The 12,323-nt window shown below is 48.0% G+C and overlaps 8 protein-coding genes across 8 annotated transcripts; 3 read left to right on the top strand and 5 right to left on the bottom strand.

Moving 5' to 3' along the window:
- Nucleotides 1–133: 133 nt before the first annotated feature.
- On the top strand, nucleotides 134–2,753 carry BX661DRAFT_219740 (Dihydropteroate synthase-like protein; the record flags this gene model as incomplete). The annotated part of the gene is given in 3 exon segments (XM_051538820.1): nucleotides 134–503; nucleotides 585–2,301; nucleotides 2,313–2,753. The coding sequence occupies 3 exon segments, from the start codon at nucleotides 134–136 to the stop codon at nucleotides 2,665–2,667; spliced, it is 2,442 nt and encodes an 813-aa protein (XP_051392756.1). The 3' UTR covers nucleotides 2,668–2,753.
- A 99-nt stretch (nucleotides 2,754–2,852) lies between these two features.
- BX661DRAFT_197468 (MGC131207 protein-like protein) lies at nucleotides 2,853–3,540 on the bottom strand (the record flags this gene model as incomplete). The annotated part of the gene is made up of 2 exons (XM_051538132.1): nucleotides 2,853–3,344; nucleotides 3,496–3,540. The coding sequence occupies 2 exons, from the start codon at nucleotides 3,538–3,540 to the stop codon at nucleotides 2,853–2,855; spliced, it is 537 nt and encodes a 178-aa protein (XP_051392755.1).
- Nucleotides 3,541–4,311: 771 nt separating this feature from the next.
- On the top strand, nucleotides 4,312–4,710 carry BX661DRAFT_142034 (phosphatidylinositol N-acetylglucosaminyltransferase subunit P-like protein; the record flags this gene model as incomplete). Its single annotated transcript, XM_051532917.1, has 1 exon — nucleotides 4,312–4,710. One exon carries the CDS (start codon nucleotides 4,312–4,314, stop codon nucleotides 4,708–4,710), a length of 399 nt encoding a protein of 132 aa, XP_051392754.1.
- Nucleotides 4,711–4,787: 77 nt separating this feature from the next.
- On the bottom strand, nucleotides 4,788–5,062 carry BX661DRAFT_128713 (uncharacterized protein; the record flags this gene model as incomplete). The annotated part of the gene is given in 2 exon segments (XM_051532515.1): nucleotides 4,788–4,923; nucleotides 4,938–5,062. Coding segments are annotated over 2 exon segments (261 nt in total), but the record flags the coding sequence as incomplete, so codon positions are not given.
- A 302-nt stretch (nucleotides 5,063–5,364) lies between these two features.
- On the bottom strand, nucleotides 5,365–6,760 carry BX661DRAFT_170108 (uncharacterized protein; the record flags this gene model as incomplete). The annotated part of the gene is made up of 5 exons (XM_051533589.1): nucleotides 5,365–5,751; nucleotides 5,869–6,122; nucleotides 6,216–6,461; nucleotides 6,548–6,608; nucleotides 6,716–6,760. 5 exons carry the CDS (start codon nucleotides 6,758–6,760, stop codon nucleotides 5,365–5,367), a joined length of 993 nt encoding a protein of 330 aa, XP_051392752.1.
- A 393-nt stretch (nucleotides 6,761–7,153) lies between these two features.
- On the top strand, nucleotides 7,154–7,815 carry BX661DRAFT_180303 (nucleolar RNA-binding protein). The gene is made up of 2 exons (XM_051535433.1): nucleotides 7,154–7,333; nucleotides 7,545–7,815. The coding sequence occupies exons 1-2, from the start codon at nucleotides 7,280–7,282 to the stop codon at nucleotides 7,683–7,685; spliced, it is 195 nt and encodes a 64-aa protein (XP_051392751.1). The 5' UTR covers nucleotides 7,154–7,279; the 3' UTR covers nucleotides 7,686–7,815.
- BX661DRAFT_180301 (uncharacterized protein) lies at nucleotides 7,816–8,511 on the bottom strand. The gene has a single exon (XM_051535432.1). The coding sequence runs from the start codon at nucleotides 8,336–8,338 to the stop codon at nucleotides 7,931–7,933; it is 408 nt and encodes a 135-aa protein (XP_051392750.1). The 5' UTR covers nucleotides 8,339–8,511; the 3' UTR covers nucleotides 7,816–7,930.
- Nucleotides 8,512–9,531: 1,020 nt separating this feature from the next.
- Nucleotides 9,532–10,810, bottom strand: BX661DRAFT_170107 (uncharacterized protein; the record flags this gene model as incomplete). The annotated part of the gene is made up of 3 exons (XM_051533588.1): nucleotides 9,532–9,756; nucleotides 10,172–10,320; nucleotides 10,663–10,810. The coding sequence occupies 3 exons, from the start codon at nucleotides 10,808–10,810 to the stop codon at nucleotides 9,532–9,534; spliced, it is 522 nt and encodes a 173-aa protein (XP_051392749.1).
- Between the last annotated feature and the right edge of the window lie 1,513 nt (nucleotides 10,811–12,323).

The raw sequence follows: 12,323 nt of genomic DNA, 5'->3' as shown, positions 1-12,323 counted from the left end.
CCTGTTATCTTTTGTGTGCTACCAGCTGCTCCCTGTATTATTATTTTTTGCTTTGTTTGCTCACCCAAATTATTTTTTTTGCTTTTTTTGACTCAAATTGTTCTTTTTTTGACACCCTGCAAATTTATAGAAAATGGCCGACAAAATTATATTTCGCGACCTCGAAGTGCGCACTGTACTCGGAAGCGATGCCTGGGAGCGCAAAAAGCCGCAGCCACTGCTAATCACCGTTGAAATTCACACGTCAATAACATCGGCCGGCAAGACAGACAAAGTGACGGAGAGCGTGCACTATGGCATTGCTTGCAAGCGGGCAACATCATTTGCAGAGAGCGAGCACAAGCTGCAGTCGCTCGAGGCCTTTGCCGAGGGCGTTGCGCACGCCTGCCTTGGCGTCACCACCCGTGCCCTAGCTGTCCACGTCATTGTCAACAAGCCGCGGGCCCTGCTACACGCCGAATACGCTGGAGTCGAGATCTTCCGCACGCGCAAAGAGCTGCTGGGTAGCTGGGGCGACGATCTCGTACCGGAGAGTGACGAGAGCTCGGATGCATTTGCCCGGCGCTCGGCCTTTGTCGCGGCAGAGCGCGTGGATGCAGAGAATTCCGCCGGACGGCTGGCCAAAGAGGATCGCATTATTGTCAAGACGCTGTCGCTGAGCACAGTCATTGGGGTGAATCTGTGGGAGAGGCACTACAAGCAGGTGGTGAATTTTGACTTGGTTCTGCACTCGGAAAAGCCGGCCGTGCTGGGGGCAGCTGTCAGCGACACGGTTCCTCGGTACCGCAACTTTCGCACTGTCGTGGACGTTGTCACGGAGCTCGTAGAGAAGAGCTCGTACCGCACGGTTGAGGCGCTAGCCACCGCCATAGCGCGGACGGCCATCAAGCAGTGCAAAGTGCCAAAGATCACGGTTCGCGTGGAGAAGCCCAACGCTCTAGTCTTTGCTGCATGCTCGGCTGTCGAGATCACACGCTCGGTCGACGACTTCCCCACGGCTCCAGATTCCAGGAACACTCCGATTGGTTCTCCTACGCCCGTGCGTGCCGCCACGCCCGCTATTGATTCTCCTAGCATCGGCGGGTTTGACGCAGCCACAGCAGCTAGCACACAGGCCTCGCCCGTATTGCACTCGGCATTCATTGCCCTGGGCACAAACGTCGGAGACCGGTTGGCCAACCTGCACAAGGCACTGGCGTACCTCAACGCTGATCTCCCCATGTCACACGTTGCTGAGACCAGCTTCCTGTACGAGACCGCGCCCATGTACGTGACCGACCAACCGGCGTTCCTCAACGCCGCATGCCTGGTCAAGACCGAGCTCGAGCCACTCCAGCTCCTAGATGAGCTCCAGCGCATTGAGGCCAAGATGGGCCGCGACTACAGCATGTACCGCAATGGGCCGCGAGTGATCGACCTGGATATTCTGTTCTACGACGAGGCCGTCCTGAAAACAGAGCGGTTGACTGTCCCGCACCTGCTGCTGCATGAGCGCCGGTTCCAGTTGGGCCCATTGTGCGATATTGACAGAGACCTGATGCACCATCGGCTGGGGAAGACGGCGGGCGCGCTGTACCGCCATCTGACGACGCACAGCGATGTCCCCAACGACATAGTCAGAGTGACGCCGCTCAAAACCCGCAGCCACGTTGGCAGCTCTGATCCAAGCGGTGCTTCCGACGGCAGCGGGTGCGTGCTCAGGGCGCTGACGCCCGACACGCAGAAGGAGACAGTGTTCATGGGCATCCTGAACTGCACGCCTGACAGCTTCAGCGACGGCGGCGACTACGACTCCGTAGACAGGGCCGTTGGGCATGTTCTGGAGCTCATCAAGGCTGGCGCAGACATTATTGACATTGGCGGGCAATCGACTCGGCCCGGCGCGACACAGGTGGGCACAGCCGAGGAGATCCGCCGCGTCGTCCCGGTCATCCAGCGTGTCAGAGAGCAGGGCGTAGATGTCCCGATCTCCATCGACACCTTTTCTGCCGCCGTCGCGGCGGCCGCGCTGGATGCCGGCGCGGATATTGTCAATGACGTGACAGGCGGGTGCTTTGACGCCGGCATGCTGCCGCTTGTCGCCCAGCGACAGTGCCCGTACATCCTGATGCACATGCGCGGCGACCCGTCGACCATGACGCAGCTTAACGACTACAGCGACTACGGTGGCGACGTCATCCGCGGCACCCGCTTTGAGCTCTCCCAGCGCGTGCGCGCGGCACTCGACCAGGGCGTTGCCCGGTGGAACATCATTCTGGATCCAGGAATCGGCTTTGCCAAGGAGGGTGCGCAGAACTTGAGGTCCTGCGCAGGCTGCCCGAGCTCACCGCACGCAACATCCGCGCCGTAGCTGCCTCCGACACCACCCATAAGCGGGCGGCCCAGCTGGCCAAGAGTGGCGGCGGAGGCGATGCCGGTGAGGGCGAGGAAGGGTTTATTGACGAGGATCTGGCGACCGAGCTCGTCAACTATCCAGTCTTGGTCGGCAGCTCGCGCAAGCGCTTTATTGGCAGTGCCACAGGCAAGACCGATGCCAAGGACCGCGTGTGGGGGACAGCAGCCACAATCACGGCCGCGGTCCAGGGAGGCGCGTCGATTGTGCGCGTGCATGATGTGGCGGAGATGGTCGACGTGGCTCGCGTCTCTGACCACATCTACCGCCGCTGAGGGAACCGTATACTTTTCCGTAACATATCCTTTCCTCGCTCTTATTTTGCATTGTTTGCATTGTGTTATGTAGAGTGACTTTAACATTCGGCAAGTGCCGCGTAAAAAAATTAATAACGGACTATGTGAGAACGGCCTCATCCTCCTTCACCTCCACCACCAAAAAGGCACGCTTTGTCCACCTTTCACTCGTTGGTGAACAAAGAGAGTACACAGAGCGTGGCCAAAAGAATCATCTTGAGCTGAGGGTAGTCGTTCATCCAAATAGTTCCCATGCCGGCATAGGGTACGAATCCCCTTACGCAGCCAATAATGTCATCGCGACTAATCCACTTTTGCCCAGGGTTATAAATACCACGGTCGTCAGCCTCATTGTTGTTGTCGCCCTTGGTCAAAAGGAACTGCTTCCCAGACGTGTTATCGTTGTGCACCTTCAGCACCCGATGCACAATGGGAATGGACTTTTCTTTCACCTTGTACACCACGACTTCGCCGATTTCAATAGGGCTGTATCCGTTGTGCAAAAAGAGAATGTCTCCGCGATAGTACGCTGGCTCCATGCTACCCGAAAGCACTACCACAACAGGGCTTTCGCTGTTAGTGAACAAGGACAGACCCTTCCATATCATAAACGCCGAAGTCAGCACGCTGAGAAACGTCAGTCCTTGGACCAAAAGCTACACAGAGCCAAAAAAAGGGAGCGGAAAAGAGACAAGCAAGATGAGATTTGCGCATTTAGCAAGGGTGTGCGAATTGAACTGGTTGAAGTTGACTGCTTCCTGCGTTAAAATGGAATGTGCACCCCTTCTGTATCCCAAGACCACTTACCGACCGAACGCCAAACTTCTTATTCGCCTGCGCCATGAATTCCATAGTGTGTATGTGTGTAAAAATGCGGGCTGCTCTTTAATTTGAAATGTAGAAAAATGGGTTGAACAAATATGTCAAATGAAAAATAAGTCCAAAAGTGAATTTTTGCTCTCAAGCGCCCGACAAAGTGGTAAAATTACTGTCGCTACTGAAAGTAACAGCATGAAAGTAGCAACGATTTACACGTCTGAACGCCCCATTGGGTGGGGTTTTTTTTCTGGCTGGCGCGAAAAATGGTGATGTATCAACTTTTTTCATTTTTCTTCAAGATTAATTTCTCTACCTTTCTTCTTTTTTTTTCTTGTAATTCCACTTGACCTTTTTTCTAATTGGTTTTCGCCCTGTTCTTCTTGCGGTTATATGAGGATAGCATGTACACGCCGCTTCGACACTACCAGAGCTTGATGCTGCGCAAAGGCGCAAACACTGACCGGGGAGGCAGTAGTGGCAAGGCGCAAAGGGGGACGACGACGCCAGCGCGCACGAAGGAGGCACTGCAGCTGCCAGCAAGAATATCACTGGCCACAGCTACAGCCATACCTACAGCCACAGCGGTATGCTCCGCGGACGGACTCTGCTCGACCAAAACACATTTAGCAACAGCAACAGCAGCTATCCCCTGCCAGAAGCATACCACATATCTGGCTCTGAAACCAACAGTAACAACAACTCAGCCCCGAATTTGCAACTATGGCGTCGGCTCGGCAGGACCAAGAGTCGGTCGGCATTCTGGAGTCTCGGCCAAGCTCCATGTCATCGGCAAACGACAATGCGATGGTAGCAAAGACGCCGACATTTGAGTACTACGGTTTTGTTGTTTATCTGGTGTCTCTGGCGGCATTCTTTGTGTACTTGATGTGGGCGTATCTGCCAGACAATGTTTTAGAAGCCATCGGCATCACTTACTACCCAGATCGCTACTGGGCGCTGGCTCTGCCTGCGTGGTGGATGACTGCTGTGGCATTCGTGTATCTCTTCAATATGGCCGCCAACATGTACAACACGCCGCTGCTTAATTCGATAGACAACATCACCGATTCGTACTCCAATATGCCCAAGGACATGTCAAAGGCGGGTGAGTTCTATAGTTCTGAAATTGGAGGCATTCCGCCAGTCAGCGACCTCCCTATCTCATTGGTAAACAAGTGCCTCTACCAAGAGAGTGAATCATGACTGGGCCCGTCTCGACTGCAGCTATATCTTTTAGTTGCATTATATTTGTAAATACATTCCTTTTTTCTCAACCGAGCTCAAAAGTCTGACACACGTCCTTTGCGCTCCCAGTCACCAAAACGCGTTGGTTCGGGTCCGCGCGGCCCATTGACTTCGCCGGTTGTTGGGTTTGTGTTGTTGGGAATGGCTTGAGCGGATCGTCGCCATTCTTGACTGGCTCGTAAAACTTTTCCAGTTCCTCTGGGCTTAGGCCAGGCGGCGGTGTGTTCTCCTTGGTAATCTTGTTGATAAGATCCGCAATGCGCTTCTGCTCCTTGGAGTCACCTAGCGGCATAGGGCCTGGTGCGTGTGCAAAGGGCGCCTTTGTGCCGCCACTCTCGTCGTTCTGCCGCAAACGCAAAGCTGTGCTGAAACTACGCCGAGTAGCCTGGCGGCAAGGGGACAGCAGACGCGTGCATGAGATTGAGGACAAAACGTGCATTTCGAAAACTAAATTTTTTTTGCTGCAACTAAAGAAAAATGAATGAGATAAAAGTTAATAAAGGTAAAAAAGGAAAAGACTGGTCGATTTTGTTGCGAAGAGGATTTCGTGGATGCTAAAGGTCAGGTGGATTTTGAAAACATTATCCATTGCGATTGGACCGTGAGCTATCTCTAAATCTTTTTGCGCTTGGATGCAGACGATGACGTCTCACTCGCTACGTTCTCTGACGCGGTGGGCCAGCCGTCGACTAGCGCGTACGACCACTGTCTGTCAACGCTCCTCATTGCATCGGCAATGAAAAACGCATTTCCGCAAGACGTACGCATCTCGTTGACACTACTCCAGATGGTGACGCACAAGTTGCTTGGGATACTTTCATTCTTATCGACTGATGTCATTTCAGGAATATTCATGCGCTGAAGCATGTTTCCTTCAAAAGAGGCAGCGGCAGTTGAAGCTGGTTCCCGAGATCCATAGGAACCAGTTGGTTGATATCCATTGCAATGCTGTCGCGACCTCTTGACTCGGTGTCCTGAAAGGTCAATGGCAGAGGAGGCCTCTACACAAAATAGATAATCGTGTGGGGGGTATATGGCGGTTCACTCATGTAAATTTTTTTTGCTTTTCGGACACTCGCATGCAAAAAAGATATGATGTACCAACAAAAATCTTACCTGAGTATTTTGTTTGACAGCCTCAACGGTCTCGCAGAGCTCGCTGATATCTCTTTGAACCCCTTCAATTATAGATTTGAGCTCTTCGACAGATGTCCGGACGCTGCATATGTTTTCTTGCTCTCGGCGGTTGCTTGAATTTTGTTTCAACAGCTTATTTTCTAGGCTAGCAAACAAGTTCTTTAGCTTGCCGTCAATTGCGCTCGAAATCTGTTGGGATAACCCGGAAAGCAGCTTTGTCTCCAGTCCTCGGGCTACACACGGAAGCAGCAATGTCAATCTCGTTTGCATACGTGTATGTACATTGATTCAGATTCTGACCAATTGACAAAAACAAGCCAACTTACCGATATTTCCCAGCTTTATTTCCATGTCCACCGTGCTCGGACGCATGGAGTCATTTTCGAAAATGACAGCTCGCTCTAACTTTTTCAGGTCCGAGTGCACATCGCTGACACTGAGGTTCAACTTGCTCGTTTTCTCGTGCAGCGAGGCAAATGCAGAGGATGATTCTTGGTTGATTCGGTCGATGGCGCGCTTGATTGTCTTGTGATCCTGATGCAGGCGTCTGTTCTCCTCGGACTGCGACGATGCTAAATGAACATGGCAAGTTTAGCGATGCGAAAATAAAATATTTGCAGCAGAAAGCATACAAAATACAGTTTGCATACACACGTACCATTGGATCTTAAGTGAGGCAGCATAGGTGCATCTGTGAAGCCTGTCATCTGGGACTCGAACTACATGGTTATATCCAGACGAAATGTATTTTAAATGTGAAATAAGCACGGTTTTCGAACAGTAGTAATAAAAAACTATGTAACATGGGGAAACCTGCTTAGCTTACCAATGTGTCGTTCTGTGAGTCGTTGTTTGACTGCTGGGTCGACATGTTTGAGCTCATCCATGGGCTCTTGATCGAAAAGTTGTCAAGAAAAGACTTTTGCATGGTTATTTTATGTCTTTTTTTACAAGAAAGGTGTGAGATAATAATGCTATTAAGGTTGAAAAAGACAACATAATACCTCCACATATTTATTTTCTACCTTTGTTTTGTCTTCATACGTGTCGGCTAAATGCTATAATGTTATATTTCGAGCTTATTATCAGCTTGCCCTCCGTCCGTTTGTCTGTCTTAAAAACAGCGAAGCTATCGTATATGCGTAACTAAAGGTAATCTCGGCTGATCGATTAAGATATACTAATCATGAATTTTTTTAGGCGTTCACCACTCAATGCGAGATCAAATTTCTCTTTTTTCTTTTTTTTTTCTGCTGGCTGGGCTCTTTGACACTGCAAAAAACAATTGATCCATTTTCCCTGCTTTTCTCGAATTTTGAAGTTTTTTGTTGTTCATTTTCGCACTCTTTACTTTTTTGTCATTTTAAATTAACACATTCTTCTTCTCAAAATGCATCTTATGTACACCTTGGACGCCAGCGGCAAGCGCTCCTACACCCTGAAGGTAAATAACATTGCCCATCAGCACACATATTACTCAGTTGCGAGCGCAGTTCAGCAACAACAGTGAAAAAATATATAAGGACAGCTGCTAAGCTAAAAGCCACAATATTGTCTGCCTTGACTATGCCATGAAAGCAATATGAATCAATATGTGATAAACACTACACTAACCAGCTGACCCAAATAACGTTTTGTTTTAAGTACGCTTGTAGAAGGCCACCACTACCGGCGAGATCACAAAGTCTGCGCATCCCGCTCGCTTCTCGCCCGACGACAAGTACTCCCGGCAGCGCGTTACCCTGAAGCGTCGTTTTGGAATCCTCCCCACACAGCAGGCCGATATCGCCGTCTAAGACGGTCAAACGCACCTCCAGCGCCATGTTTTTTTCGCGCATGATGAGCGCGCAGGGCTGCAACTTTTGTGCTTTTTCATCTTTTTTCTCTGTCGCTTTTGAAAATATAAAAATGCTAGTGTATTCTAAATGTGAGCTTTAATGCAAATGAAATGGATAAACGGAGATGGTCATGGACGGAGGCGAAGAGATAAAATACACGCCGGAAAATGGTAAAAAAATAAACGCTCGCCCCTATCGAGCGCTCAATTGCTGCAGTCGAAGCACACTGAGCGCGTCTCATACTCTGAGTAGTCGTATATGGAGCATTTTGTGCAAAACGGGTTTCCGCAGTAGTAGCATTGTTCCGTGCACCCGGCGCACTGGTATTTGGCACAGTGAATGCACATTTTAATGTCGGCTTTGCTGTAAGTCCTTGAGCACTGCGAGCAGTTGACACTCTGCTGTGTCAATTGCTCTTGCGCTTGCTGTCTGTTCGCCTTTGCTTGCTTTGACTGAAGCTGCTGCCCAAAGAGCAGTAGCATCTGCGTTTTGCTGGCCACGTCAATCTGTCTGCCAGTGTTAACTGCTTTTGTTTTTATGGTCTGCATCGGACATGGTTCGTCGTCGAGTTCGCACTCGTCGTCGCTGTCGAGTTTCCGCTTGACTGCCATTATGTGTGTGAGACAGAGAGGATTATAAGTAATATTGTTAGAAAGGGCGCAATTGGTTGTTTGAATGAGAAGGAAGAGTGCCAAAAGACGAAAGCAATTTGGCCAACTCACTGGGACAACAGCATACCTCCCCCCCCAAAAAAAATAATAATTCACTTTTAACAATATAGTTTAACAGATTTGATCACATTTTAAGAAAATAATGAGGCTACAAATATCCTGCAAACCAAAGTATTTAGAAACCAGTGGCAATAGACCACTATGGTTGATGATATTATCCAGTTCGCTGCTTCTTTTGGAGAGAAGAAGCAGGGGAAGATGGATTCTTACGCACACGCTTAGTCTTGGGCTTTGGCTTGAGCGTCGCTGTAGACTCGGCTTCAGTCGACCCTAACGATGCCTTTTTGCGCAAGAAACGGGGAGGACGATTGCCTTTAAGCAGGGCATTAAGACCGATGCGAAAGTTTAACACTGCAGCCATGTCACAATTCTACCTCCGTCTGCTTGATGGCACTTTTTCGCCATCCTTGATCTTGGTTCCATCGGCCCTGAAGATTTGCAGGCACTTTTTCATTGTGCACTGGAGCAAGCCGTGGCATACAATTTGGCGAGATTTTTCTACCGCCGGAATCGTATTTATGCCTGTTGCGGCTACCTGCTGGCTGCTGCTGCTGCTACTGCTACTGCTGCGCAGCCAACTCATTGCGTACCCTCTGTCTGATTTTGCGCTCAATTTTGCCTTGCGACCAGCTGCTCAGCCTGACAATGCGCTTGAGATTATCGGCAGGCTGGATATTGATGTACTGCTCCCAATTTCACTCAGCCAGCTCATCCCGCAGCTGCTGCTTAATTTTGCGGGAAACTTTGCCCTTAGGGCAGCCCTTTTCCTCTCCTATCTACCAGATGATATCGACAGATTGTGGGCGAATAGGTATCCACTGGTCGCGACTCTGCTGTACACTGTCAATAATAGATGCGGCGTCGGGGAAGTTGTGGTTGCAACAGAAACGGTGGTAGCTGCTGCTGCGACGAAATTAAATGCTGCTGCTGCCATTGTGATGTGGTATTTGTGCTTGGGATTCTTCAGACGAGGATCATCAATTTTGTGGAATTTCTCCATCCTGCTCTCGCACGCCAGGCAAAACGTTGAGGTGCAATACTCGTTGATCAATAAACAGTGAATCCCTGAGCTATTAGCACTCCCGCAGCCTCTTGCCACGAATTGACACATGGTGACGGGTCATGCCTGGGGTCCAATTACCAATAATTGGGCCCGGATCTGGTCCAAATTTTGCACGTAAGGATTTTGCAAGTTTGACATCGGCGCATTTTCTGTTAACAGAGGAAAGATAGTGGAGCTTGCGGTGCAAGGGGTCAGTTGAGCTGCTGCTGCCATGTTTCCGACTCTTGCCAAGGGTCTAGCGTGTTGTGATGATGTTCTTCCAAAAGAAAATATCCCTTTACGGTGCTCAAAGAGTATTCGGCATACAACTTGCAATCAAGTGTGTTGGAGCCAGGGTGGTTGGGCGCGCGCTCGGTATCCTCAAGGACGTATACAACCATTTGTTTCCACCTTAGTGAGCTTTGCGGGGTCAAGCTGGAATACCTTATTTGGTTTCAGGGGTCCGACGAAACACGCGTTCATCACGCTTATTAGCCTCAGAATTTTTGGTGTGGCAGAAAATATTTCTCTCACCCTTTTTGTAATTGTTATACCCCAGACAATATAACATATCCCGTCGATCTGTGTCACAAAGAATTAATTTACCAACAATATCATGAATGTCATTTTTGACAAATCATCAATGTATTCGGGAGGAGAAGCATTATTACTGCGGGGTACACCATTGCTGTTTCTGTTTTGCTGTTGCCGTTGCAGTCGTCATTGCTGTTACCGTTGTTGTCGTTACTGTTGCTGTTATTATCAGCATTGCCAGAACCTTTTGAGACTGTGAAATCTTCTCGGCCTTGATCCTCTTCCTCTGTATGTTTGCGGGTGAGTCTAGTAATACATACTTGCAATGCCATAAGTACAGATAATGCACCGAACCTGTGCAGTTTTTTTGTCATTTTGAGAATCGAGCAAAAACGGCCAAGATATATCACAAAATAGAAACCAAATTTCCTCTGGCACTTGACTAAAAGCTCCCTCATAGGCGGAATCTTAGGGATCCTAATATCCAGGTAAAGACTATCCTTGTGCAGTGCTCTGAGTTGGCTCCTTGCGATAGACAAAATGCACCGTGCAAGGATAGTCTTGTCGATTGCAGTAAACCCTGGTACAATGGACATCCTCATCGGAAAAGGGGAAATCATCCTCACACCTTTGTTGAGATTTAAAACCCGGAAAATCTCAACAAAAGCCCCAAAATGGTTCACTCTCTTGGTCACAAAGTCATACTGGAGTCCCTTGTCCCTGAAGCTGTAGTCCTCAGGGAAGGTGCCAAAAATCCTCTCAATTAAATGGTCCATTCTGTCGCAGAGAATAGGGTCGAAAATCTGCTTGGTGTCGATCTACTTTCCGGCTTTGATGTTCTTAGCAGACAGTAGATTTCTTCATTGTGCCCACTGGAATTCTGATTGCTTTGCTAATCCACTGTTGTATTTATTTTTTGGTATGACTGCCCTTCTTCGTAAGTGTCTTGTATTACCGTTCCTTTCTTTACGTCAAGTGTTATGTCGACCATATGTTTCAACTGCTTGTTAAAGCACTGAGACACATGGGATTTATATGGTGCAAGGATTGTCGTACCCTCGTAATTAGCAACATTGGCTGCACCAGTCAGATGTGGGCACTCAAACTTGGTCTCGACGAACGTGTACCTATGCTTATTGACGAGTTTGCTGTTTGCATTTTCAGGTTGTTGCTGCATGGTTTGTTTTTATCTCCGATGCAAAGGGCGATGAAACATTCCTTAAAAACCTTGATTTAGATGGTTAACAATACTATAGCCCTCATTATCCAGCTCTTGTAAGAAGATATACTGCGCGAGCTCGTATGTGGCTGTTGTAACACGATGGACAGTGAGAACATGCTCACGCAGAACTGACAGAAAATAGGGTCAATGTATTTTGCAGCGGCCGAGTAAGGCCTCTACACTGATGGGCATAAAAAATTGAATGAGTTGATTTGAAAATAGTGTGGAAAATGTAAAATATAAAACTGCTTCTAATAATATGTAATGCTACTATATTCTTATATATATTTGCATTTCATTTGTAAATCAAATTCTTCTGTAGATATTTTAGTTTTACATGTTATTTTTAAAAAAATAACTACTTGGCTTTTTGCCTTTATTTCTTTAACAATGTTGAGCAGACTGATGATATGGAAGTGGATATCGAGGTCGAGAATCGTGAAACAAGCCTCCACCTGCATGCAAATTGACAGGCCATAGGTGGTACCATGTAGGATTAAATCAGGGGCATAATATTGCATCCTGATATGCCCCCATTTGATAATGTGTATGCATGGGTGCCACATGCGAAGATCACAACATTGATATGCCAAGATACCGGTCTGCTCGCAGAAGAACCAGTTCTCGCCAATGGAGTGCACAACTGCAAAGTGCACAACAAAGGCAACGAGATACATATATAAGACGAGACCGGCCCTAGTTCTACTTTGATTCCCTTGATAATAAAAACTATAACAAAACCCAAACATACTTTTAACACTAGGTGACTAGTGCTCCGCTCAAATCACAACAAAATTAAAAATAGATAATTTGTTATTTATAAAGTCAGCATTAATGTCTTCGCACACCTTTCACGTAAAACCAAGCTTTTTGAGTTACAAATAATCATTTCGTGTAAAAGCATCTGGGTGCACTTTGTAAAATTTAAGCTTCATAAAATTGTTAAAAAAACCCCAGGTTACAAAAAAATCCAAAGTTATTATTTTTGCACAGCTTCCACACCCTTTCCAAATGTATAACGCCACAAAAGCAAAGCATAAGGCTGCGGATAAAAAAGGTAGCTCTTT

The sequence above is a fragment of the Kickxella alabastrina genome, assembly GCF_025024165.1.
Source record: "Kickxella alabastrina strain RSA 675 chromosome Unknown BX661scaffold_7, whole genome shotgun sequence".
Taxonomy (NCBI): domain Eukaryota; kingdom Fungi; phylum Kickxellomycota; class Kickxellomycetes; order Kickxellales; family Kickxellaceae; genus Kickxella; species Kickxella alabastrina.
This window is presented reverse-complemented; position numbering and strand designations above follow the sequence as displayed.